Source organism: Notamacropus eugenii, chromosome 6, assembly GCF_028372415.1.
Source record: "Notamacropus eugenii isolate mMacEug1 chromosome 6, mMacEug1.pri_v2, whole genome shotgun sequence".
Taxonomy (NCBI): Eukaryota; Metazoa; Chordata; class Mammalia; order Diprotodontia; family Macropodidae; genus Notamacropus; species Notamacropus eugenii.
In genome coordinates this window covers 266,007,299-266,034,924 of record NC_092877.1, presented here as the reverse complement: position 1 = coordinate 266,034,924, position 27,626 = coordinate 266,007,299, and the positions used below count along the sequence as shown (strand labels likewise).

At 35.8% G+C, this 27,626-nt stretch overlaps 1 protein-coding gene across 1 annotated transcript; it reads left to right on the top strand.

Annotated features, from left to right (window-relative positions):
• Positions 1-1,028: 1,028 nt before the first annotated feature.
• LOC140512336 (biogenesis of lysosome-related organelles complex 1 subunit 2-like) lies at positions 1,029-27,383 on the top strand. Its single transcript, XM_072621501.1, has 3 exons — positions 1,029-1,089; positions 24,255-24,345; positions 27,017-27,383. Exons 1-3 carry the CDS (start codon positions 1,029-1,031, stop codon positions 27,381-27,383), a joined length of 519 nt encoding a protein of 172 aa, XP_072477602.1.
• Positions 27,384-27,626: the final 243 nt, after the last annotated feature.

Sequence of the window (27,626 nt, the reverse complement as noted above, 5' to 3'; positions counted from 1 at the left end):
ATGTTAGAAAAGAAAAAAAAAAGCTCTACTTACTGTGCTGCCTCCCCGTGGCAAGCTGACCACTGTAAGAGCTCTAAGTAGGGCCAGGTTTCAACTCTGCTGCCCCCCAATTTCTTAAAGTCATAAGAAAAGTTTCATCCCATTGGCCAAGAAGCTAACTGAATCAGTGGCATTGTTAGAACCCAATTGATCAGCATTTCAGGGTTCCTTCTAGGTCTCCACGGTTACTATAGTAGTTTAAGGAATAATCTATGTATTACCTGGCCTGACATTTCCTTTTTTTTTGTTTCTTTGATGCCCTTCTCTCCATGATATGGATGATGAGTTGAACTTAGAGGGACTTATTATTATTTTCTTCATAATCTCAATCTTTTTTGATAAGGTATATATAGAAATTGTGTGGTATGGGAAAAATCACTGCTATTATTCTTTTATATCTAAAGTTCTATGGGCTATTTTACAATGGATAAAATAAGTTATTTTTACCTTTGAATCAAAGCATCATGACCTATAGTCTTAATGAAAGCTTACTCAGTAAACACTTGTAGAAGACAGGACCAAAGGAATGATGTGGAACTCCTCTTATTCCTTCATGATTTTGATGTCCTCTGTCAGTTCTTTATATTTTCTTTATATTTCATCAATATTTCATATATAGTTTATATTTCATCAATAATCAATAAACATTTATTAAGCACCTTGTATGTGCCAGGTTCTGTGCAAAGCACTAGGGACTCAAAGATGAAAAAAAGAAAGACTTCTTTTCTTCAAATAGCTCATAATAAAATAGGGAAAGACAAAACACAAAAGGAAGCTAAAAAGTAGAGTAGGGACAGAAGAGCTTCCTAATGCAGGGGCATGGTGTAAAAGGCAGTATGGCCAGGAGAGATATGAGGAGATGTCTGAGCTGAGCTCTCTTTTTAAATGGAGATTTGGAATTTACGGTTCTAATCAGAGGACAAGAGAATAGTGTTGAGGTGAAATATCAAAGCTGTGTGATCTTATAGGATGATGAGATTAAACCAAAAATGAGCTTCCTGGAACATGATGGAGAAGTCAATCAGAGAAGTTCCAAAGTAATGCAGCCAGGTGAGTAACTAGAGAAACTTTTTTGGAAACTTTTTATTACGTATAGTTTAGATATCATGATTATCTATTAGAATATTACTGATAAGTTTTTTTTTCCCTGGACCAATGTCCTATTCAATTGATTATAAACTATGGTTTGGACTGAGATTACAATTTCGGTACCATTTGCTAGTTGACTTCTTTAGGATATTTTGAGATCCGTATTTCATGGTGTGTCTGTCCACAAAAAAGAGCTTGCAATGTACAATTCTACCTTCTAGGAGATGTCTTGCTAGGTGTTCAACAAATGTTAAACTTTTACAGAATGTGTTGCACAGTTTTGACCATTTCTTTGCATAATTTCCATTAATCACCAATCCAGGTTCTTAAGAATTAAGCGTTCTGTAGTTATTTTGGTCAAAGTCCAAATCCTGAATTGCTATCACAAACCATTTTGCTTCCACAAGCAAATTTCCATGACCCAGCCACTTTTTGGACACTGCTGACAAATTGTTGGTTGAGGTCATTCTGATGACACCCATGTCATGGAATCTTTTGATTTCATTTTTCTATCTTATCTATTTCGTAGGCCCTATTGTTAGATAATCCAATTTAGATCCATTTGACAAATCTAGTGGCATATCCCTTTTATCAGCATTTACTAAACTGCTCCCATAATTTTTTGTAAGTTTTGATCCATTTTATCATGGGCTCTAAGAATGTCTATTAATTATTTTCTTCCTTTTTTGGCAAGCAAGTATTAATATTTCTATAACTGCCTCAGGGAATTATGCTCTGTTTTTCATTAATATTGTATGGGGTTTTGTAATGATTCTTTCCAAGTCTGTTACAGTACAGTTTAAAGTTCTGAAAGTATACAAGGCAAGTATTGTGTAGCTATTAACTGTTTAAACAAATTCTTCCCATTTGAGGATTCCAGTAAGATTCAATATATAAAACCACTTCCTTTGTCTTGCATTTATGTTCAATCTGCTTTTCCTAGAGGAAAACAAGGTGCTTGTAGCTATGGTTCATCAACTGGTTCATTGTGAACTCTGGATACAATCTGTTCCTTCAGTTTCTATCTTTTTTAGCACACATTAAGAATTTTATACTTCTAGAGTCCAAGTGACATTTAGATACAAGTGGGAAAATATTCCAGGAGATGAAAGTGTTCTTTAATGTGTATAATTTTTTTAGAACCATATAGATTCAATTCAGTCATGTGCATTATGAAATTGGCCAGTCTATAAGCATTTATTAAGAACCTACTATGTATCAGGCACTGTGCTAAGTACTGAGAATACAAAGAAAATCAAGAGATAATCCTTTCTTTCAAGAAGATCAGTCTAATCGGGGAAGCAGTATATACAAACATCTATGTATAAACAAGACAAAAAAATATAAACTGGAGATAACCAATAGAGAAAAGCCTTTACAAAGAGGATTGGGAAGGCTTAATGTTTTAGTTTAACTTCCTCTTAATCTTAGAAGCAAAATTTAGCTCTATTTAGGAGATATTATGTTGTATTGAAAGCAAACTTTTATATTCACCTTGAAAATGCTATATTTTATGTCCTTTATACTTAACATTACTATGATGGTGGCATGTCTTAAGGAGAGGACAGTTATACATTGGACACTCTAGTACTCACCATGTTTGGATCTTTTTATATATTTACAGCACAGTAACAATCCATGAGTGCAGAAATGAATCAAAGGCTTTGTAATGATCAACAAAATATAAATCCTATGTCATTTTCACGTAGCTTGCTCTATAATTACCAGATCAGTAATTTGTTCTTCATACCCCCTGGTCTTACATATGTTCTTTTCCTCCTTAGACAATACATTATTTTCCTGTAAGTGGTTGTTCATTTATCTAGTGATGCCAGTTGTGAATATTATATATAAAGTAAATAAATATTTAATTGGTTTCTATTTGAATAGGGGTCACCAGTGTTCCTACCTTTTGGCAATAGACTAAGAAAGCTTGAATCAAGTCTATGTCTGCAAGAAGATGAGTGAGATGCTTTATTAGTGATTCATGCACAGCCACTTATAATTATGGATTTTATACAGTCCTGATGCTTTTTAGTTTTGCTGATAAGCTGGAGTGACTTGGTCGATATAATTATTCTGTCATTTATCATATTAGCAGTGCTAGAAGTTTCTGTTTCTCATTTCATCCTCTTTGCAGTTCATTGTTTTGAACTTCTTATGACCATATAGACATCTAGAAATTTTCCATTCTTCTTTAGAGATTCCCTCCTGCCTCTGATTTATACATATAGATATAGATGTATCTATCTATCTATCTATCTATCTATCTATCTATCTATCTATCTATCTATCTATCATCTATGTATCTATCTATCATTTATCTATCTATCTATCTATCATCTATCTATCTACCTATCTATCTATCTATCTATCTATCTATCTATCTATCTATCTAGCCTCAGCAGTTAAGTTTTTGATAGATGTTGAACTGTGCACATTGTTCTTTGCACTGCTTGGACTCCCTGCTTTGCTCTAGCCTTTTGACTTCTACTTTCAATGACTGATTACAGGAATTTAAAATTTATGGCATCCTTTTGTATTTAGGATTTCCCATATTTCTGTTATTTACTATTGTGTTATTTAATTGGGTAATATGGCATTCAAGTTTCCTACAATGTATAACATCTAGTTATTGTTATAATCTTCCAGTGCCTTTCTTTAATAGCTCTCTAAAGTCAATTCTTCAATGGTGGTGTGTGATGTGTGTCCTTAGGGATATTCTTTGCCACTTCCATCTTCCCTCCCATATTTCCTAATATGGCATCAGCAGCCACATGTCCTGCTTTTGGAGGTCCTGAAAAGCTTATGCACTTTCTGTCAAATACTTTGTGAGAATATATTCCTTTATGATGGTATCAAATCCTAGCACCAAATCCTAGTTTTGTTTTGTTTTTTGTCTTAGAATTATCCTATTTAGGTACAATAGGTATGAACATCAACCCTTTATCACCTGCTACATACTAGAAATTTGAAATCAAAAATCTCATCAGCAACTTGAACTCAACACATCCAACACAGAACTTACTTTCTTTCCCAGAAAATACTCATTTTCTGAACTTGTCTATTATTGTCCAAGTGACCACCATTATTCTAGTTACCCAGGTTTCCATATCTGTCATTTTCCATATCTGTCTTGTTCACCCCACTTATCCCATCAGCTGCTAAATCTTGTGATTTCTTTCATCACAACATCTCTCATCTACATCCTTCTCTTACCCACTCTAGTTCAGGACTTCATCACCTCTTGTGCAGACTATGTCTATGTATTATTTTGATTTGTACGACCAAAATATAGTGCAGACCTTAAATGCTTATTGAATACTAGTTGAATTTATGTCATCCCTCACAAATACCTTGTCAGAATTCTAATATAAATGTACTCTTCTCTTTTTCAAAAACCAGCTGAGATATTACTGCCGTTTTGTCATTTGTTTAGTTATTAGCTATAATTTTTTGGAATTTTCAGTAACTGAAGATCTTCATTGACCTGTTAGTCTTTTTTCCCTCCACAAATTTTAGTAACTCTTTACCTTCATCTTTTAATTCATATAATCTATGACAATATTAATTAGTATGAGCTATTTCATATAATCTGGGATCAAAGATGAAGGGTTTTTTTTATTACACCAAAACTGTGGTTTGCCCATTTTAATGGTTCTTGCTACGTTCACTGAAGCATTTCCACTATGTGAGGTATTAATATTCTGACTCGTTTTGATGTATCTTGGCTCCTTGTGGCACTACAAAATGGACTATCACTTGCTCTAGTGCCCTGTGTCAAGTCATCATGGAGCATCATGTGGCATCATGTAGCATCAGGTGGCATTAGTCTCTACCACTCTCTAGTTCTGTTTTAGATTCAGAGGAGCAATTTCCTCACCCTCATCAGGGTATTGATCCAATTATTGGTATTTCTAGAGTCCAGCTGACAAGGGACTTCTGAAAGGCCTTCGTGAATTCCATAGCTGTTTTAGGGCACAAGGGTCCCTAAGGTAAATCAGACTGTTTGATATTCTCTGTGCTGTGGTCTTCTTTCTCCATAACATGGGTAAGTGTTTGGTTTTGAGAGGGTTATTGTTATTTTTTTTAAGTGTTATCACCACCCCTGAGAACAGGGAGGCATCCTAGTATCAGTCACTCAATCAACTATTAGCAATTATGCAATTAGTTTGTGTCAGGAACTGTACTAAATTCTGGGAGATGAAGGAAGGTAAAAAAACAAAATCCCTACTCTCTAGAAGCTCACAGTCTAATGTGACATAATGTAATAGTAGCATAGAGGTGCTTACTCAGAGAAAGGCTTTACTTATGCATCACATGGTAACTTCAATACTAGCAGCACATGACCCACATTAGAAGTTCCCCTTGCTAAATATGACTGTACTTCAGGACTAGTTTGATGCATGGCAGAGTAGGTTATTCGAGAGTTATTGTAAAGACATGCATTCCCCCAAATATTTTCCTGTACTGATTTAAAATTGTGCTCTTTTCTCCAACTACTCTCAATTCAATTAGATAAGCATTCTTAAGGTCATAAAATATGCCAAGCATTACGTGAGGTGCTGCAGATACAAAGACACAACTAAAAACAGCCCCTCATTTCAAGAAGCTTATATTCAACTTGGCCTGAAATTCTTTTCCTTGGAGTCACTCCTTTAAGTTAGTTAACAGAGGTTGGGGTATTGTCTCGAGAAGGTCAATGATTGAATACATATGTGTTACCTTACAAGGAAGGAGGACATTGGGGGTTTCTTCTAGTATCAGGATCATAGATTTAGAGCTGACAGAGACCTTTGAGGTCATGTAGTCCAACTTTCTCATTTTATAGATGAGGAACCTGAGGCCTAGAAAGTGATTCAGTCACGACTTCAATATAAAACAGGTAGTAAGTAAATCTTTTCGCTTTAGTCAATTATATAAGCTGATAATAAACTTGTACAGCATTTAAATCCTGACCCCCCCCCCCCCTACAAAAGGATAATATGTTTTGTGTGTAGGGTATTAGAAGGGCGTCAAGAATCCTGGCAATAGAGATTCCTAGATACCCTGGAAGCAGTACTGAGTGCCATAAAGGGTAAAGTGACTGGGCATTCATCACAAAATGGTACTTTGCACAAGAGGATATGGAGGCAAGAATCATGACTGTGAGTGAAACAGAAAGCAGCTTTAATGAAAGACCTTAGGAGGCTGAAATTGAATAGGAAGAATCAAAGGTCAAGAAATGTAGGGAACAAATTCAGCCTTTTCACCTGCTTAAGGATAACCCTAAAGCATCCTGAAGATCTATCATACTCCTAAGGCTAGATGGCTGAATAAGCATCACTTGAGGCCTGATCTTTTCTCTTATTAATGGATCAATCCATAAGTATTTTTAAGCAACCATTGTATTACCAGCCCCAAGTATTCCCCTGCGTATTTCGTTTCTATTTAATTCTATTAGTTTTTTATTTGACTGTAATGCTGCTTAGCATTATTTCCTACTTAATAATATTTCAAAGAAGTAAATTTTCTGCCTTCTTTTGGAAATGCCAGTTTTTGATGAATGTGATTATCCCTTCTGTAAGATACGAAAAAATAAAAAGTATTTTATTGGCATAATGTTTGTCAAAGTAAAAGCCAATGAGAAAAAAATGTTTAAATGTTATTTGTTAAGCTGCTATTATACGTGCTTTTCCAAACATAAAAAGCAGATATCCCTACCAAACTGTATCTCTTTTATCTTCTGTCTTAAACATTATGAGTGACAGGAAAGGTCATTTTCCTAGCTCAAAAGAAATTTATAAAGGCACAAAAGCTTTAAACTGCATGGGGAAACAATAATATCCACCTGAGTGCTAACAGTCTGTTTTGAACTTGTTATTTATGTTCAGATTACTGACCAGAGAATAACAAAATTGAAGAATTTAGTATTTTGGAATAAATTTTCCAGTCTTTTTTTAAAATAGTATTTTATTTTTTCCCAATTACATGTTAAAATAATTTTAGCATGTGTTTTTACAAGTTTTCGAGTTGCAAATTTCTCTCCCTTCCCTCCCTTCCCCTCTTCCTAAAATAGTAGACAATTTGATATAGGTTATACATGTGCTGTCATGTAAAACATTTCCATATTAGTTACAGGTGTAAAAGAAGAAACAGATAAAAAGGAAATAAACCACAGAAAAGAATAAAGTAAGTAAAAAAAATGCTTTGATCTGTATTCAGAGTTTGTCAGTCCTTTATCTGTACGTAGATAGCATTTTCCTTCATGAGTCCTTTGTTCTTGTTTTGGATCCTTAATTAGCTGAGAAGAGCTGAGTCATTCATTGTCAGTCATCACATAAAGTTGCTGATACTCTGTATAATGTTGTCCTGGTTCTGTTCATTTCACTTTGCATCAGTTTGTACAAATCTTCCCATTTTTTTTTCTGAAATTCACCTGTTCATGATTTCTTTTTGCATAATAGTATTACTTTGCATTCATATATCACAGCTTGCTCAGCCATTCCCCAATTGATGGACATCTCCTCAATTTCCAAAACTTTGCCATCACAAAATGGGCTGCTATAAATCTTTTCACACATGTAGGCCCTTTCCCCTTCTTATGATCTGATACAGACCTAATAGTGGTATTATTGGATCAAAAGGTATGTATAGTCTAGTTGGACATTGGACATAGTTCCAAATTGCTCCAGAATGAATGACTGAATTCACAATTCCACCAACAGTACATTAGTGTTACTGTTTTCCCACATTCTTGCCAACATTTGTCTTTTTCATCTTTTTTTGTCATCTCAATCAATTCGATAGGTATGAGGTGATACCTCAGAGTTGTGTTAATTTGCATTTCTCTAATAAAAGGTGATTTAGAGCACTTCTTCATATGACTATAGCTTTGAATTCCTCATCTGAAAACTGTGTGTTCATATCCTTTGACCATTTATCAATTGGGGAATGTCTTGTTATAAATTTAACTCAGTTCTCCACATATTTGAGAAAGGAAGCATTTATCAGAGAAATTTGTTAAAAGCAATTTTCTCCCAGCTTTCTGTTTTCCTTCTAATCTTGGTTGCACTGGGTTTTTTTTTGTTTAAAAGTTTTTTTTTTTAATTTTAGTATAATCAGAATTATCTATTTTATAGTTTGTAAAGTTCTCTGTCTCTTATTTGGTCATCAATTCTTCCCTTTCCCATAGATTTGACAGGTAAACTATTCCTTGCTTTTCTAATTTTCTTCTGGTGTCACCTTTTATGTTTAAATCATGGAAATGTGTCCATTTTGACCTTATCTTGGTATGCAGTGTGAGATATCAGTCTGCATCACATTTGTATCTTATTATTTTCCAGTTTTTCCAGCAGTGTTTGTCAAATAGCGAATCCTTATCCCAAAGGCTGAGGTCTTTGGCTTAATCAAACACTAGGTTACAATGGTCATTGATTACTATGTCTTGTGTAGCTAATCTATACTATACTGTAGATCCATTATACTATTTCTTAGCCAGTACCAGATTGTTTTGATGATTATTGCTTTACAATGTAGTTTGAGATCTGGTATTGCTAGGCCACCATTATTTGCATTTTTTTTCCACTAATTCCCTTGATATCCTTGATCTTTTGTTCTCCCAGATCAACTTTATTTGTGATTTTTTCTAGCTCTGTCAAATATTTTTTGGTAGTTGATTGTTGTGTTTGTCCTTCATTCTCAAAAAGGACCATGACATCAAGATAATTACAACTTACAGTGGACTTTGATTTGAGTAAGGGAGGGCTGTGCAAGGTCACCAACCTCACTTTCTTCTCCTGAGCCATCTGGGTCCAGTGGCCTGATATCTATCAGGACAATTGTGGTAGTTTGATTGGTATGGCATTGAATAATTAAATTAGTTTAGGCAGAATTGTCATTTTTATTGTGTTGGGTTATCCTAGCCAAGAGCACTTGATATATTTCCAATTGTTTAGATTGGATTTTATTTGTATGAAAAGTGTTTTATAATTATATTCATATAGTTCCTGGGTTTGTCTTGGCAGGTAGACTATCAAGTATTTTATATTTTCTACAGTTATTTTAAATGGAATGTCTCTTTTTATTTCTTGCTGCTGGACTTTGTTGGTAATGTACAGAATTGCTGATGATTTATGTGGATTTATCTTGAATCCTGCAACTTTGCTAAGGTTGTTAATTATTTGAAGTACTTTCTTAGTTGTTTATCTAGCGTTCTGTAAATGCTAGATAAACTTTATTTTTTCTGGGAAGTTAATTAATTATTATTAATTATATTATATATTATTATATTATATAATTATATTATATTATATATATTAATTATATATAAATATATAATTAATTATAATAATTAATCTGGGAATTTTTCTTAGGGAGTTCATTAATGACTTGCTCAATTTCTTTTTTCTAACATGGAGTAATGTGAGCATCCTATGTCCTGATCTGTTAATCTGGATAATTTATATTTTCATAGATGTTCACTGATTTCACTCAGATTTATTGGCATGTAATTGGACAAAATATTTCCTAATGATTGCTTTACTTTTTTTTTCATTGGTGGTGATTTTACTCTTTTCATTTTTGATATGGGATATTTGGTTTTCTTCTTTTTTCAGTCAAATTAATCAATGGCTTATCTGTCTTTTTGGACTTTTTATTATACAATCAGCTTCTAGTTTTATTTGTTACTTCAATAGTTTTTTCTTTCAATATTATTAATATTACATTTGATTTTCAGAATTTCCAATTTGATGTTCAATTGGGGATTTTTAATTTATTTTTTCCTAGTTTTTTTTTTAGTTCCACACCCAATTCATTGATCTGTTCTTTTTTCAATTTTGTTAGTGTAAGAATTTGGAGAAGTAAGTTTTCCCCTAAGTACTGCTTTTGCTGCATCTCATAAATTTTGGTATGTTGTCTCATTGTTGTCATTCTCTTTAATGAAATTCTTGATTGTTTCTATGATATGTTCTTTGACCCACTTATCCTTTAGGATTAGATTATTTACTTTCCAATTAATTTTAATTTATTTTTCCACTGGCCTTTGTCGAATGTAATTTTATTGCATTATTTTCCAAAAAAAACATATTTAACATTACTGCTATTCTACATGTGATTTTGAGGTTTTTATGCCCTAATACATGGTCAGTGTTTGTATAGGTGCCATATGCTGCTGAGAGAAAGGTATATTTCTTTCTGTCCCCATTCAGTTTTCTTCAAAAGTCTATCATATCTAACTTTTCCAATATTGTATTTACTTCCTTAGTTCTTTTTTATTTTTTTGGTTGAATTTATCAAATTCTGGGAGGGTAGTTAAGTTCCCCCAACCAGTATAGTTTTACTATTCACTTAACTTCTCCTTTTAAAATCTAGATATTATACCACTTGGTGCATATATAAATATGGTATTGATATTGCTTCACTGTCTATGGTACCTCTTGGTAAGGTGTGGTTTCTTTCCTTATTTCTTTTAATTAGATCTATTTTTGCTTTTATTTTGTCTAAGATCAGGATTGCTACCTCTGCCTTTTTTTTTATTTCAGCTGAAGCATAATACATTCTGCTTTAGACCCTGATCTTTATTTACTCTGTGTGAGCATGTATCTGTTCCAAGTGTGTTTCTTGTAAATATCATATTGCAGTATTCTTGTTTTTTATCCACTCTGAAATTTGCTTCCATTTTATGGGAGAGTTCATCCATTCACATTCACAGTAATGATTCACTACCTGTGCATTTCTCTACATCCTGTTTTTCCTCCTGTTTGTCCTCTCTCTCTTCTCACCCTTTCCCTTCTCACCAGTGTTCTGCTTCTCTTTACCACTTTCTTTTTGTCAATCCCACTCATCTTTACTTAATGTTCTTCCCTTCTACTTCCCTGTCAGGTAAGGTAGATTTCTATATTCAACTGATTGTGTATATTATTCCCTCTTTGAGACAAAACTAATGAGAGTAAGGTCCAAGTGATGCCCGTCTCCCACCCTTCAATGTAATAGGTCTTTTGTGCCTCTTCATGTGAAATAATTTACCCCATTCCACCTCTCCCTTCCTTCTATACCCAGTGTACTCCTCTTTTTCATCACTTAAATTTTTTGTCATTCCTTCAAATTCACCTTATAACCACATCCTCTGTCTATGTATATTCCTTCTAGCTGTACTATTAGTGGTACAATTTTTAAGCTGCAGGTCCCAGATTCCTCAACTCACAAATGCCAAAGACAGCTTCAAAGATCAGTGAGAAAGCTCTTTCACTTGGGTGGGAAGGGAACACAGCAGTCTAGTTCCAGCCCCAAGCAGCAGCACCTTCAATTGTTGGAACCCTGGCCTAAAGCCTCTGGGGAAATTGAGCAGCTGATCTACATCTCAGCCCTTAGTGGTGGCCTTGGGGTGAGAAGGAGTGCTGGCTGGTGTGGTAGAGCTTGTGGAGGCTCTGGAGAGGGAATCTTGCTCACAGACCAGACAGCAGGCCAGGAAAAGAATAAAATCCTCTCCCTTGATTGTACCACTTTGGAGGAACTGAGAACTTACAGGTCCCCAGAGCATACCCTCTCCTTGACAAAGAACTCAAAAGTCAAGTAACTGGCTGGGAAAATGCTCCTAAAAGAGAAAAAGAATAAGACAATAGAAGGTTACTTTCTTGGAGAGCAGGCATTTTCTTCCATCCTTTTGGATGAGGAGGAACAATGCATACCATCAGAGGAAGATCTAAAAGTGAAGGATTCTGCATCCAAAACCTCCAAAATAAATATGCAATGGTCCCAGGCCATGGAAGAGCTCAAAAAGGATTTTGAAAATAAAATAAAAGAGGTGGAAGAAAAATTGGGAAGAGAAATGAGAGTGATGCAAGAAAATCATGAAAAGCAAATCAACAGCTTGCTAAAGGAGAACCAAAAAAAATGCTGAAGAAATTAACACCTTTAAAAATAGACTAACTCAAATGGCAAAAGAGGCCAAAAAAGCCAATGAGGAGAAGAATGCTATAAAGAACAGAATTAGACAAATGGAAAAGGAGGCTCAAAAGCTCTTTGAAGAAAATAGTTCTTTAAAAATTAGAATGGAGCAGATGGAAGCTAATGACTTTACAAGAAAAAAAGAAATTACAAAACAAAATCAAAAGAATGAAAAAATAGAAGACAGTGTGAAATATCTCAATGGAAAAACAATTGACCTGGAAAATAGATCCAGGAGAGATAACTTAAAAATTATGGTACTACCTCAAAGCCATGATCAAAAACATAGCCTAGACATCATCTTTCATGAAATTATCAAGGAAAACTGCCCTGATATTCTGGAACCAGAGGGTATAATGAATATTTAAAGAATTCACCAATCACCTCCTGAAAGAGATCTGAAAAGTAATACTCCTAGGAATATTGTAGCCAAATTTCAGAGTTCCCAGAAGTTAGAAGTCAAAGTTTTAGGAATGAATGTTGAGAATTGTTTTTGCATGTATCTGGGAAACAAGAAATATAGGTAATGGGGTATAGAAATCTATCTTGCCCTGCAAGAAAAGAGAGAAGATGGGGATAAGGGAAGGGAGGGGTGTGATAGAAGAGAGGGTAGATTGGGGGAAGGGGAAATCAGAATGCATGGTGTTTTGGGGTGAGGGGAAGAGAGAGATGGGGAGAAAATTTGAGACTCAAAATCTTGTGGAAATGAATGTTGAAAACTAAAAATAAATAAATAAATTGGAAAAAAATAATTACAAGTATCTTCCAGTGTACAGATTTAAACAGTTTAGTTCTATTGAATTCCTTATGTTTTCTTTTCTCTTTTTACCTCTTTATGTTTTTCTTGGGTCTTGATATTGAGATCAAATTTTTGGTTTGATTCTGGTCTTCTCCTTATGAAAGCTTGAAATCCTTCTGTTTCATTGAATGACCATTTCTTGCCCCTGAAAATATTGTGCTTAATTTCACTGGGTAGGTGATTCTTGGTTGCAGTCCTAGTTTCTTTGCATTCCAAAACATTATGTTCCATGACCTTCAATCTCTTAATGTTGCAGCTGCTAACTCCTGTGTAATTTTGGTTGTGGCTGCCTGATATTTGAATTGTTTCTTTGTGGTGAATTGCAGTATTTTTTCTTTGACCCAATAGTTCTGAAATTTGGCTATAATGTTTCTTAGAGTTTTAATTTTGAGATCTCTTTCCTGAGATAATTAATGGATATTTTCAATGACTATCTTCCCCTCTGGTTCCAGGACAACAGAGCCATTTTCACTGATAATTTCTTGAAAGATGTTGTTCAGGTCCTCCTTTTCAATATATGGCTTTCAGTCATCCAATGATTTTGACATCGTCTCTCCTGGCTCTATTTTCCACGTCAATTGTTTTTCCCATGAAGTATTTTACATTTTCTTCTTTTGTTTTTCATTCTAAAATTTGTTTCATTGATTCTTAATGTCTCATAGAGTCATTAGCTTCCACTTGTCCAATTCTAAATTTTAAGGAGTTGTTTTCCTCACTTCAATTTTTGTACTTCCTTTTCCATTTGGCCAAGTGTACTTTTTAAGAAGTTGTTTTATTTGGTAGACTTCTTATATTTACTGTAGTTCTATTTTCTTTTTCCAAGTTGTTAACTGTTTTTTTCACAGTTCTCTTCTATCACTCTCATTTCTTTTCCCAATTTTTCTTCTATCTCTCATATAATTTTTAAGCTCCATTTTGGGCTTTCATGAGTTCTTTCTGGGCTTAAGATCACTTCCTGTTTGTGTCTGGGACTTTGTCCATAGGTGTTCTGACATTATCCTCTTCTGACTTTGTGTCTTGATCTTCTTTTTCACTCTAATAATTTTCTATGGCTAGATTCTTTTTTGTTGCTTTTTGGTCTTTTCCCTTTCTTTTAAATTTGAGCTCTACTTTCTAGGTGGAAGGTACACTACCTGAGAGTTCTTCTGCTATTGGCTGCAGGTGTTGGCTGTTTAACTGATGCCCTGAGGCCCTTGGTGGACCCTCATGTCTGGTGCTCTATTGAGGGGTAGGGTATTGGTGGTTGGTGCTACTGGAGACCTTAGGAATCTAACAACTTATCTGGTGCTAAGTCAGGGTCCTAGTGGTGGTGTTTAGTGAGTTCTGAGACTAGTAGGGTGTTTCTTCATTTCCACAGGGATAAACTGAGTCACATAGTGGTCTAATCACTGCCAGCTGCCTGTTTCCCCAGGTCTAGGCTGAATCATAGCACTCTGGCTGCTAGAAGTTGCCTGTTTGCCTGGAGCTATGCTGAAGCACATGGTAGTTCTCAGAGTTGGAGGCTGCCCATTCCCCAGGTTATGCTTAGGAAGGTGGGGGGTCCTGGTGTTGGCATTTTCCTGCTCCATACACTGAAGCTCAAGATCTATCACTGGTTTGCTGAAGTGGGGCTTGCTGGGAAGCTTCCTGTCCTGGAATGCACTACCTTTTTAAACCAGTAAGACAGACCTTTCTTGCAATCTTTCAAGTTTCTTGTTCTCAAAGATTGTTTTACCCCATCTTTTTGCTGCTTCTGTTATTCCAGGATTTGTTTTGGGGTGCCAATATGGTTGTTTGGAGGTAAATATGGGAGAGTTAAGGAGATTTACTGGTTACTCTGCCATTTTGTCTCCTGGGAGTCAATCATGCCTTTTCCAGTCTTTCTTGATAATGACTTGATAGGAAATTGCATGCTACTCCTTCATCAAGAATTATTATAATACACTCTTTTGCTGTAAGCTGATGTTGTAGGATATAACAAATAGTGCCGGAATTGAAGTCAAAAGGATTTGGGTTCAAATCTTAATTCTGTTGCTTACTGCTTTCACCTCTTTGGGCCTATTTCTCCATCTGTAAAATTGGATAATCTCCAATCAATCCACAAGCATTGATTAAGAGCTTATTATGTTCTAGGCACTCAGTAGACACTGAGCACTAAAAAACAAAAATCAAATAGTCCCTGCCCTCAAGGAGTTTACACTCTATCAGGAAATACAATGTATAAATGCAGAGTAACCACTTAATAAATTATTTGTAGATTACTCTGTAGGTATGCAAAAGCAATTAGGGGTATCAGGAAAGCTTTATATAGAGTTTCACCTTGAAGAAAGTCAAAGATTCTATGAGGCAAAAATGAGAGAAGAGTGCGTTCTGCCAGAATGAGGATAATCTGTGCGTGGTGGAACATTACATACAAGGAGAAAAAGTAAGTCAATTTAGATAGAATATGTGAGTTTGTGAAGGGGAATAATGTTCAATAAGCTTGAAAAGTAGGCTGCAGCCAGATTGCAAAGGGCTTTAAATGCCAAACAGAGGGCTTTCTATTTTATCCTAGCAATTATAGGGTAAAATTGGAGTTTAGGGGGCATTGGGAGTGACATGGTTAGATCTACACTCTAGGAACGTCACATTGGCAGCCAAGGAGAGGTAGGACTGAAGAGGGAAGAGAACTGAGATAAATCAACAAATTAGGAGGCTGTTGCAATAGTATTTAGAGCCTAATTTAGGGGAGTACTTATATGATTGGGGAAAAGGCAATAGGTGTGGGAGGTATAGAAGTTAAAATGGCAAGGCTCAGCAACTGATTTATTATAAGGTGTGGTAAAAGAGAGAGGGGAACACAAGAATGAGAGACACAGAGAGACAGAGAGAAAGAGTAAAGAATAACTGAGGTTTTAAGCATTGAAGACTTGAAGATGGTGATAAACTTAACAAAAATAAAGACATTTGGAAGTGGGATGGATTTTGGGTGGGGAAGATTTAATGAGTTGTGCTTTGGATATGTTGTTTTTGAGATGTTTTAAGAGATATAGTTAGAAATGTCCAAAAGGCAATTGAAGTTGCCACATTGGAGTTCATGAGAGATAAAAGAGAGGTACAAGGTTTGATATCTAGTTCTAGGAAATATCTGCATAGAGATGGTAATTGAACATGTAGAAACTAATAAGATCAACAAGACAGAAGATATAGAAAGAGAATAAAAGAAAACCTAGGACAGAGTCTATTTGTTGTATACCCATTTAGGCCACAGAGTCTGGAAGATGATCCTAAGGTCCTTTCTAGTTCATAATTTATGATCATATGTTTCTATAGTTCTGCTAAAACAAATGCCATATCACCTCTGTTATCAGATAGTTTTAGAACATTTAAAGTTTTCCATACCTTTGATTTTTTCATCAAAACAAACCATGAAATTTACATAAGTACAAACAGCTTTGAATGTTAACTTTCTAAAAATATTTTTTCACCTCCTTCCTCATATAGATTTGCTCAGAAATTGCTCTCCACTATTTCTCTAAACATCAGATTATGACTACGATATTTAAATTTTTAAATTATTGAGCCATTTTTTGTGATAAAAATGCTTGGTGTTGGAAGCCCAATTCTACTTTTCATGTTTATACCGAGCAATATTTTTTATAAGGTTCATCTCTGTGTTGTGTAATATTGGATTTGGTCCCAAGAGCTAGAAGGTATTGTTTTTAAAACAAGGCCAAGCAAGCAGAAAAGTTTGTATGATGATACAGATTTGATTAGCTCTTAAACAAAACAAGTTCAGCCAGGTTGTTGTGTGCAGTTATTCCAGTCTAACTCCCATGACTTTCCACCACAGTAACCTCACTGAGAAAGAGGGGGCTTTTGTTACCATCTAATACTGCTTTTGAAAGGAAGAGACAGATGTGATCATAGGGGAGCCATAATGACTGGCAGAGTGCAGTCAGAAACACCTTATAGAGAACTGAATGAATGCCAATTTATTTACAGTTATTATATAGACAGTGAGGAAATAAAAAAGGAATTCCACTAAGAAACCAAGATTACTCTTCTTTAGTAAGTATGAGGTCATATTCTCTATCTGCTAAAACTATCCAGAGAACAGATCCATTTGCAAATTTCCCACCCCTAGCCTGGTGAAACTTTTTTTTTCTTGCTGCTATTGGCTATGAGAAAAAAAAAGAAGAAAAAACGAAGTCTACATCCCCATCTCAAGTGCTAACCTGGGGGAATTAATTAAAACAAGCTTCTAATCAAAGGCAACAGGCAGTAACTGAGCCAGACTTAACCAGAAGGTACAGGGTGGCCCATTTACAAACAGCCAATTTAATCACAGAATCATAGAATAATAGCGCGGGAATGGCCGTTGATAAGTGTTCTGGCCTCTTCCTTGTCTGTAGGCAAGACCACACCTGAATCACAGATGAAATTTTACCCTTATTTAATGACCTCCAAAACAAATCTACCCTGTCTAATGACTCTCTCTACCAACAAATTATTTTTCATAGTTAATCTAACTAGGATGCTACTGAAAAAAGGAAAAAGGTTCATAGTTACCAAATACTTCATTTTCATTCTCTTGCTTCTTTTTTTTCATTTCAACAGTTCAACTTTATATATGGTTATTGAATATCTATTATGATCAAAAGATTACCCCAGTCACTTTATTCCTCAGACAGATTATCACTCTCATAAGGATATGAACTGGAAATCCAATTTCATTGCTACATGATACTTGATGTTGAGGAAACTTTTTCTCCCAATACAGGTCAATACCTTCTCTGAAACTTATAGTCTTATAGAGTTCCCTAAAGCATTGAGAGGTTAAGTGACTTTCCAAGGGTCATGCAGTCACAATGTGTCAGATGAAAGACTTGAACCTAAGTCTGCCTGGATCTGGGATTAACTATCCACTATGCTATGCTGCCTTTCTGCCTTTCTTTCTCTCTAAGAATTCTTTTTTACCCCTCCAGTCTTCACTTGGAGCTGTGAAGTGCACAGCTATGTTTTTTCCAGTATGTCTCCAGCTCCTGGCCTCTGGGATACTCAAAAAGCTGGCAGGATTCTGTATAGGGACCAAAGGTATCAGATGAACAATTGTAAAGGAAGTGGTTTCCTTTGGTGTCCCTCAGCCTTCCCTTTCAGTGTTTCTCTCTACCCCACTTTCCTTGCCCATGTGTTCTTCTAGACATTCAGTGCCATTATATTGCCTACTAGGTATCTATGGAGGGTGGGGCTGATGGAGGAAAGAAGAATCACAGAATCGTAGAGTTCTAAGGGACATTAGCAGCCATTTAGTTAAACCTGTTCCCTAAAGTGAATTTTCCCTGTACCACCTGAGGAAGGTTGCCATAGAGGCTTTGCTTATAGATCTTCAATAAAACAGGTGAGGTGTTATTGGGGTTTTTTTGCACCAAACCTCAATTTACCTCTTTACAATTTTCATTGTTCCTGGTTTTTCCCTATTGTAGAATAATAAGAAGAGGAAGAAGAAGAAGGAAGAAGAAGAAGAAGAAGAAGAAGAAGAAAAAGAAGAAGAAGAAGATGAAGAAGAAGAAGAAGAAGAAGGAGAAGGAGAAGGAGAAGAAGGAGGAAGAGAAGAAGAAGAAAAAGAGGGAGAAAAGAAGGAGGAAAAGGAAAAGTAAAAGGAGAAGAAGAGGATGAAGGAGAAGAACAAGAAGAAGAACAAGAACAAGAAGAATAAGAATAAAGAAGGAGGGGGAGGGAGAGGAAGAGGAGGAAAAGGAAGAAGAAGGAAGAGGAAGAGGAGAAGAAGAATGAAGAGGAGAAGAAAGAGGAGGAGGAGGAGAAGAAGAGCAACCCCTCCTCCACATGACAGACCTTCAAGATAACTCTAATGCCATGCCTCACCCCAGAATTCTCTTCTCCAAGCTAAATACTTCCAATTGCTTCAACTAATATTTGTAGTTGTCCTACTTGGGACCCTTTCAATTTATTGATATTTTTTTCTAAAATGTGATAGCTGTAGCTGATGAGGGAAAGTAGAGCTGTGTGTAGAGTATACCTCTCTGTTCCTAGAAGTTATGCTTTTCCTAATGCAACCCAGGATGACATTGACCAGCATTTTTTTCTCCTAGCAATGCCTTGAGCTCTGGCCATTATATATCTAAATTGGAAGAGACAGGAAAGGAAAAGAATGGAAGGGACTGAGCATCTATATGGTGCCTACTATGTGGCAGGCATTTTGCTAGGTGTTGTGCTTCATTTTTTACAAATATTATCTTCAATAGCAGATTCTGGAGCTCTTAGCTCAGAGATTGTAACGGGGTTAGATAACTGGTCAGAAAGAGATTCCAGGGGACCTATTACTGGCACTGGGTATGGGCTTAGTGCTGCGTGGCAGCTCTATTACCCATACATAGTTCCAGAGAGCAGAGGAATATTTGTGATCACCCACAAAGGAATAGGGTTATATTTCGAGGTCAAATAAAAAGACCAGAGCTGAATAGAAAATTTTATATGTAAATATGAAAGAAAAATCATAGGGAACTCAATAAGGTTATATTGTTTACATTCTTATGCGGGAAGGTGATACATGTAATTCGTAAAACCTTTATCCTCATTAGGACAGTTAGAAAGTCTGAATAGATGGCACCATGAGTCAATTATGTCGGGATGATCTAAAAAAATGGAGTAGTGAAGAGAACTGGACTGGGAAAAAGGAGAAGGGAGAGGAAGAATGGAGAAAATAACCTCATATTAAAGAGGCACACAAGGAAGAGTTTTTACAGTGAATTGGGAAAATGGGGTGTCAGGCAATGCTTGAACCTCGCTTTCATCAGAATTTGTCCTACACACACACACACACACACACACACACACACACACAAAATTGGGTGTAGAAATCTATCTTACTCAACAGGGAAGTAGCAAGGGAAGGAGAGAAGAGGAAGGAGGAGAGACAAAAAGGAGGATGGATTAAGGGAGGCAGTGGTCAGCAGCAACACAGACTCTTGAGGAGGGACAGAGTAAAAAGAAAGAAGGATAAACAGAAGAAAATAGGACAGAGGGAAATACACAGTTAGAATTCATAACTGGCAATGTGAATGGGATGAACTCACCCATAAAATGGAAATGAATAGCAGAATGAATTAGAAACCAGAATCCAACAATTACTCACAAGAGCCACACTTGAAACACAAAGATACACACATAGAGTTAAAATAAAGGGATGAAGCAGAATCTCTTATGATTCAACTGTAAAAAGTAAAAAAAAATAGCAGAATCACTTATGATTCATCTGTAAAAAGTAAAAAAAGACAGGTATTATAAGCATGATCTCAGGCAAAGTAAAAGCAAAACTAAACCTAATTAAATGAGATGATTAGGGCAGCTACATTTTCCTAAAAGGTACCACGTAAAATGAAGCAATATCAAAAAATTTTATAGCAAGTTTCTCTAATATGTAGGGATTCTAGTCAAATTTATAAAATTTATTTAAAATTTATTAAATGGTCATGGAATATGAACAGATTTCAAAAAAGAAATCAAAACTATCTACAGTCATATAAAATGGTCTAGCTCACTATTGATTAGGGAAATGTAAATTAAAACAAAATTGTTATGCACCTCTAGAAAGAGAACTGATGAACTCATTGAAAACTGAAGTGTTCTTCTGACTTTGTTTTGTTTTTTTGTGATATGACTAATATGAAAATATGTTTTATGTGATTTCACATGTATAATAATAATTATTATACATGGTCAGGGAGAAGCTTGAGGGAGGTAGAGAATTGAAACTTTGTATCAGTAAGCACCCCAACATATACAAGGGGGCTTGCTATCCCAGGTTCTTGGATCTGCATTCATAAAAGGAAAGGCAACTTTTAAGGGGCTAACAATCACTTTAATCAAGCACACGTATCATTCCTTTGACCAAGCACATTTATCATTCACCTAATTCAGGGGAGTCAACACTGTGAACTTCAAAGAAAATCAAAAAGTCAACAGACATGGCTTTGTCTGCTTGAATTCAACAGACAGGTCCAACTGCCTGACCATAGTTACCAGACAGAAAAGCAACAGCATCTGGGTTCTTAAAGCCAGGGAGCTCCTTAGCAGCTTCCCAAAGTCCTCTTCTGGCCAAACAAACACCTCCAGTCAGTAAGCCCCAAAATAACCAACAGGCATGGCTTCCTCTGCCTGACAATTCAACAGTCAGGCACAGCTGTCTGACTATAATTATCAGAAAGGGAAGCACAACATTTGGGTTCTCAAAGCCAGGGGGCTCCTTGGTAGATTCCCAGAGTCTTTATCTGGCATTCAAACCTTCTTGAAAAAACTAATCCCCAAAGTAAAACCTTACCTGCAGAGTATTTATACATCTTAGAGCCAGAGGGCATAACCCTCTGACCCAGAGCCTCAATAGAAAAAAAAAACAAAAGATACTTGGGACCTTCCTACAAATCTTTTCTAATCAACCTCCTCTTAATGATCAGCCCCATTAATGGGTGGGAAAGATCTTTAATCATATAAAAATAATTAGCAATAAATATATTGTTTCTAGTTAAAGAAACTCTTGTTTCTGTACTTTACTGCTAGTAAAGACTCTTGATTGATAAAGGCAAAATTCAATCAGAGGGACTTGATTATACCAAAACAAAAACAGCAAAAGATCCTGTTTTGCTTGCCATCACAAACTTAAATTTTTAAAAATGTTTAAAATATCACAGAGGATGAGAGGGGACAGAAAAAAAAACAAATATCTCATTTGATCCTGTCAACAATCCTGTGAGGTAGGCACTATTATTATTTCCATTTTATAATGTATTACAACTTTACAAATAGTATTAATTGAATTATAATAATTCTTATAATTTTACAAATATTATCTTCAATTTACAACTGAGGTTGTGACTTATCTAGGGTCACACAGTTAGTAAGAATCTGAGGTTATATTTAAACTCAATTCCTCTTGACTCCGGGCCCAGAATCTTTTCACTGCATCATTGACTGCCTCATATATAAGTATATGTATGCACACACACACACACACACACACACACACACACACACACACACACACATTGTTTCACCTGTGCCCATCTCATTTCTTCCTATTTCTTACCTAGCTATCCTTAGAAAGAGAGTTTGTACACTAATACATGTTAAGTTGTTAATAACTGATAACTGGTTTACTTTATTACTCCTCCCAGGGCCATTTGCATTTTAATAGAGGCTTCTTGAAATGTCTATAGTACCTTAATGCAAAATAATCAATCACTAATGACAGAATTTCAACCCTAAGGCACTTGAGGGAAGAAGTTTTTGTGGGGTTTATTTTTTCAGGAGGTAGGATTCTTGTGTCCTTCAAATCACACCTTTAACTAAATCCATCGATGTCTAAAGCGACCAGTCTGGGAGGCTCAATCTAGAAATTACCAATGAAATTTCGTAGATAAGGACTATTTTGTTCTATTTACACCTTCTTTTAAGACTATCTGTTCTACACAAGATTAATATATAATAGGCTAGCATTTGAGTATAAGAATAAAAACACTAGCCCACTTCCAGAAAAAAAAAAGGCAAGATTTTATATCCCTCCAAACATTTGTGACATCATTATTTTCAACATCAGGGAGGTAGTCACTCAGTATTCTCTTATGTAAGTAAAATAGCACCAATTCCTTTATCTTGTTACTACCGTTGGTACTCCTCAGCCATCTGATCTCTCTTTGGTTTAATGTAGAACCTCATAAGATTTCCATTTGTAGTAAGCTTCCCAATCAGAGACTGACTTCTTGCCCATTAGGGAACACAAGACAATAGAGAAAAGAAGCAGGGGGAAGGGGACGTAGGGAAAGAGTTCTCCAGTACTAGAAAGCCCACACTGACATTGTGTACATTTTTGGGAAAGTCCATACCAGCTTTATGTGGGAATTATTTTGTTTTTGCTCTTCTTACTATGCCAATTCAATAAATGCCTTTTCTTTTAGCTAATTATGTCTTCTTGGTGACTGATATTGAAGTAAATATACCAGTAGGGACTCAGGAGCTAGAGCTCTAGGAATTCAGACCTGAACCTAGAGTTCTCTAAAGAAAATATACCCTTTGAAGATAGCCCAAAGGAATCATTATATTATGGTGGATTATTAAAGGCAAATCCATTAAAGGAGGCTCCCTCAATAAGGTACACTCCTAAAACTACAATTCACTCCAATTTGATGGTGCTAGCTAGGAGACACAATTAGCCCAAGAAATTTGAGAATGTCATAGTCAAAACACCAGCAATCAGAATCTTTTCAATAAATCTAGGCCATGTGGTTCCCATAACACACAGTGGGAAGAGTGAACATCCATAAAATTCATAAATGAAGAAATATGCATATAGGGAGCACTTGTAGCCAAGCAACTTGAAGACATTCCTCTTACAATGGCTTCTAGATATCATATTCTTAAAAGGGTTACATAAGTGATGGGAATATGAAGAAAATTACATTATATTATAGATTATATATACTATGATAATGTCCAATTTTATATTAACTGGCTTACAAATTTTTTCTCTAGTATGGTTTAGAGAGTATTACCTTCCCATAAAATAGCATACCATTTATTTTTGAAAGTGCTGTTTTAAAAGAAAAATAAAATATAAAAATGATCTTTCTCATTTAACATAGAATATAAATATATTATACTACAATAGTATGTAATGAGGCATTTATGATCACAATAACACTGAGGATAAATTTTATCTCCAGAGTGTTCAAAGCCATCAGTTTGGGGGTAATCTCATGTGTAAAAATTACAACACTAATACAACAAAAATTCACACTATTACCAATTAATGAGAAAATATAAATAAATTAGCATCAAATTATATTTGAACTTTGGCTTCTAAGCTAAAATTGTATGGCTTACAGATGCATGCAAGCATTACCACGCATCTCAAAATGAAACCTATTTCAAAAAAAAAACATTTCTTATAAGGATGCTAAGGTGTAACTACAGTGGACTACCAATTTAATGTGTGTGTATTGTTGGTTTTTCCCCTTGTTTTGCAGAACTTACTAGTTGGATAATCCATGCATTATTTTCTCCAACTTTTAAAATGCAGTCAGATCATGTCACCACTACGTTCAAAACATCTTCACAGTTCTGCATTGTTTCTAAGATAAAATGCAAACTCACTGCATTGTCATTAATATTTTTTTTCATAGTCTGACTCCAATTTACTTCCAGACTTATTTCACCTTGTTCCCCTTCATATATACTATGTTACTATGTTAGTCATTCAAAGAATTAGGCATTACCCTTTTGATCTGATTCTGAGAGAGTCCTTTCTTCATGCCTGCAGTATCCTCAAGGCTCAGCTCAGGGGTTATTTCTTTTGGGAAGGATTTCCATTCTTTTGGTGGTTAAATTATCTTGTATTCATTTATCTGTTTACATATTGTGTCCTCAGAGGCTTCCATGCCTGGAACTGGAAGAGTAGCCATAGATGCTGCTATGTCTCTACCCAACTTTGAAGAAACAGTGCATTCAGAAGATCAGTGGTAAACATGTTAGAGGAAATAAAGAAGTAAATAGAGTAAGAGATTCTGATGGATAGCAAGGCTCAGTTATTTTCTCTCCTAGGAGGCTTTCTCACTTCTTTTAGTTTATATGCTTTCACCCAGGAATTCCGGGGAAATCTCTGTATGCTATCCCTCAACATTTGGAGACCAATTTTCCACTTAAAATAAGGCCCTCAATGACCTCTACTGGCTATTAGTACCATCTAATGGGGGACTACATTATAAACATACATACATGCATATATAGATATAGACATATAATCAGGAGGTAGCATGCTATAGTCAGAAGAACTGACCTTTGGAGTCAGCTGAAATCCCACTTCTTGTGTAAGCCTGGACTGATCACTTAACATTCTGGGGCTTAATTTCCTTAAGTGTAAAATGAAGAACTTAGACTAGATAGCCTCTCAGGGCCCTTCCATTCCTGGATCTATAATCCCATGATACTATGGGAGAAGTGAAAGATCAGGAGATATGTTACACAAGCCTGAAAGCAGTCAGAATATCAATTTATTAAGGACTTACAATGTGTAGGCATTGTGCTAAGGGCTTGGGATATCAAAAGAGTCAAAAGAAAGTTCCTGTTCTCAAGGACTTCACAGTCTACTGTGGTAGGGACAAGACAACAAATGTCCACAAACAGGCTGTCTACAAAACAAAGAAGAAATAAAGAGAGAAGGTATTAGCGTTAAGAAGGGCTGGGAAAGGCTTCCTGTAGAAAGTGGGATTTTAGTTGGGATTTAAAGGAAGCCAGAGAAGCCAACAGATGGAGATTAGGATGGAAAGCATTCCAGGAATGGGGGACAGCCAGAGAAAAGGCCTGGAGCTGAGAGTATCTGGCTTAAGGAGTAGTCCAGAGGCCAGTGTCTTTGTATCAAAGAGTATGAGGTGGGGAGTGAAAGGTGTAAGAAGGCTTGAAAGGGAGGGAACACAGCTAGATTATGAAGGGCTTTGAGTGCCAAAGGATATTTTATTTGATCCTGGAGGCAATAAGGAGCTACTGGAGTTTATTGATCATAGGGATTTCTACCAGATGTACTTGAATGTTTAAAATAAGTTTCTCATGAATGAATCTACAATGAATTGAAATAATTTCAATCACTGTAATGAAGTAAAAACATTTCAGGTTGTTTGGATACCAATAACATTAATAATATCAAGAATTTATATGTTGTTTTAATGTTTAAAGTGCTTTATTTTATCCACTCAACAACCCTGAGGTGTTAACGCTATTATTATCCCCATTTTACATAGGAGGAAACTAAGGCAGACAGATGTTAAGTAACTTGCTCAGAGTCACACATCAAGTAAATTTCTGAGTCTGGAATTGAGCTCAGGCCTTTTTGAAAAGTAGAAGCGTGTTTGTTATTCAATCCAAGGGGTTAATTTGTAAAGTATTTCAAGGGTAGGGACAGGAGTTGACCAATTCAAGGAGACTAGGCAAGAATTCAGGGAGCCAAAGATTAGAAAGTGAGTGCAGTAGGGGTGGGAGGAAGGTAGTGAGTTCACCCAGAGCAAGTTCAGCACAATATCAAGGGATGATAATGGGACACTGAGAGCTGAAAATACTTTGGGTAAGGAATCAGACTGACACTGTCATTTTATGACCTAGGAACCAAAAGCCACCTCACTGTAGACCAGACACATGGTATCTCTTTCCTTCACTTGAAGTTATACCAGGAGATCTTTGGTAGTTTTAATATACTGTGAGAGGAAGTCCAGAAAGAAATACCATCAGATATACTTATCCTGCATTATTCAAGGCTTAATATTTATAATAAATTCATAGGGTCCTGAGATTATTGACTTTTGAGGGGAGTAAGATTTTTATAATGTAAGGAGTCATGCTAATTTTTTTTTCCTTCACTAACCATAGACTACAAGAGGTTTTATACGTGAAGATGAAGAGCAGTGATGAAGTGTGGCTGAGCTGGTACTTAGGCACACATTCTCTTGATACATATCCAGAAGGATTTATCACACACTAACACTTGAAGGTTAAAAGTAATACTTCTGGTCATCATTAGACTAGAGTTTCCATGTTCAATTTAGAGGAAAGAAGTCCTTATCTTCATAGGCCTTTTTAGTTTGCATTCTATTTTCAGGAGTTAATGAAGAAGTCTAAACCTGGACCTTTGACCCCCCACTGACAAGATAATATTTCTAGGTGCTTAAGATCAATTTTGCAATTTCATCTACACAGTAGAACTATAGAACTGTAGGTTTAGAGTCCCACACAGGCAGATTAATTCAAAATGGCTATAACCATGCATGCTCGTTTAACATTTTTTAAAGAAAATAATGTGATAGAACTGAAAGTATGTGTTGTTTTGTACTATGCTAAGCACTGATGGGCATGGAGTGAAAAGTTAGATGATAGGATGTTAAACCGAAAATTGCATAATTTTCCCCTTAGCTAGGGGTCTCTATGTGGATAATGTTTAGTGATTATGATATTTTATCATTTATGATGCCTAGGCAGATGTTCAATAATAATAATAGCTATCAGGTACATAGTATAAAGATTTTCAAAAAGCTCCTTTTTTCTCCCCTCTCCTGTTCATCTCCCCTTCCTTGCTCTATCCTCCCCTTCTCTCCCTCCCCATCTCCCATCCTTCCCTCCATCTTTTCTCCTTCCTCCTTTCCCCAGCCTAGATGATACTGTGGTAAAGCTGGCAGAGGAGGCTGAGGCAGACATCACCAGGTTGTGCAAGGACTTGTTCTCCAAAATGGCCATGTACCTGACAGAGTTCCTGGCAGCCATCAGTGAAAACTATACATTTCTGGGAAATATGAACAAACTGACTAGCTTGAAGTATCTAGAAATGAAAACTATTGCAGTAAACATAGTTAGAAATCTGAAAGACTTAAACCAGAAATATGCAGCATTTAAGCCTTATCTGGATCAGATTCCTTTAACTGAGGAGCAGGTAGCAGCTCTGGAGCAGGCAGTCTACAAGTTGAATGCATATTCAAAGAAACTAGAAGCAAAGTACAAGAAGTTAGAGAGGCAATGAAAGACTTCTTTAGCAGAAAGACTACAAAAATGTTTCATAAGAATTGAAATAAATGGGATAGAACTTATCACTATGCTTCAGTTCCTAAAAGGAAGGTGTTGCTGCTAATCCAAGGAGAATCCCAGCCCCCTCCTTTGGTTGGATGTGTAACTTTGGCTTCCCCTTGATATTTTCCTAAAGCTATACCCCCTGGAACTTTATCTTACCATGTACTTCATTGTGTGCCCTGGACCAAGGCTCAGC

Coding starts and splice junctions, on each gene's coding strand:
- LOC140512336 (XM_072621501.1), top strand. CDS start 1,029: ATGAGCTTCCTGGAACATGATGGAGAAGTCAATCAGAGAAGTTCCAAA. Junction 1,090..24,254: donor TTCCAAAGTAATGCAGCCAG/GTGAGTAACTAG, acceptor TTGTGTCCTCAG/AGGCTTCCATGCCTGGAACT. Junction 24,346..27,016: donor GTGCATTCAGAAGATCAGTG/GTAAACATGTTA, acceptor TCCTTTCCCCAG/CCTAGATGATACTGTGGTAA.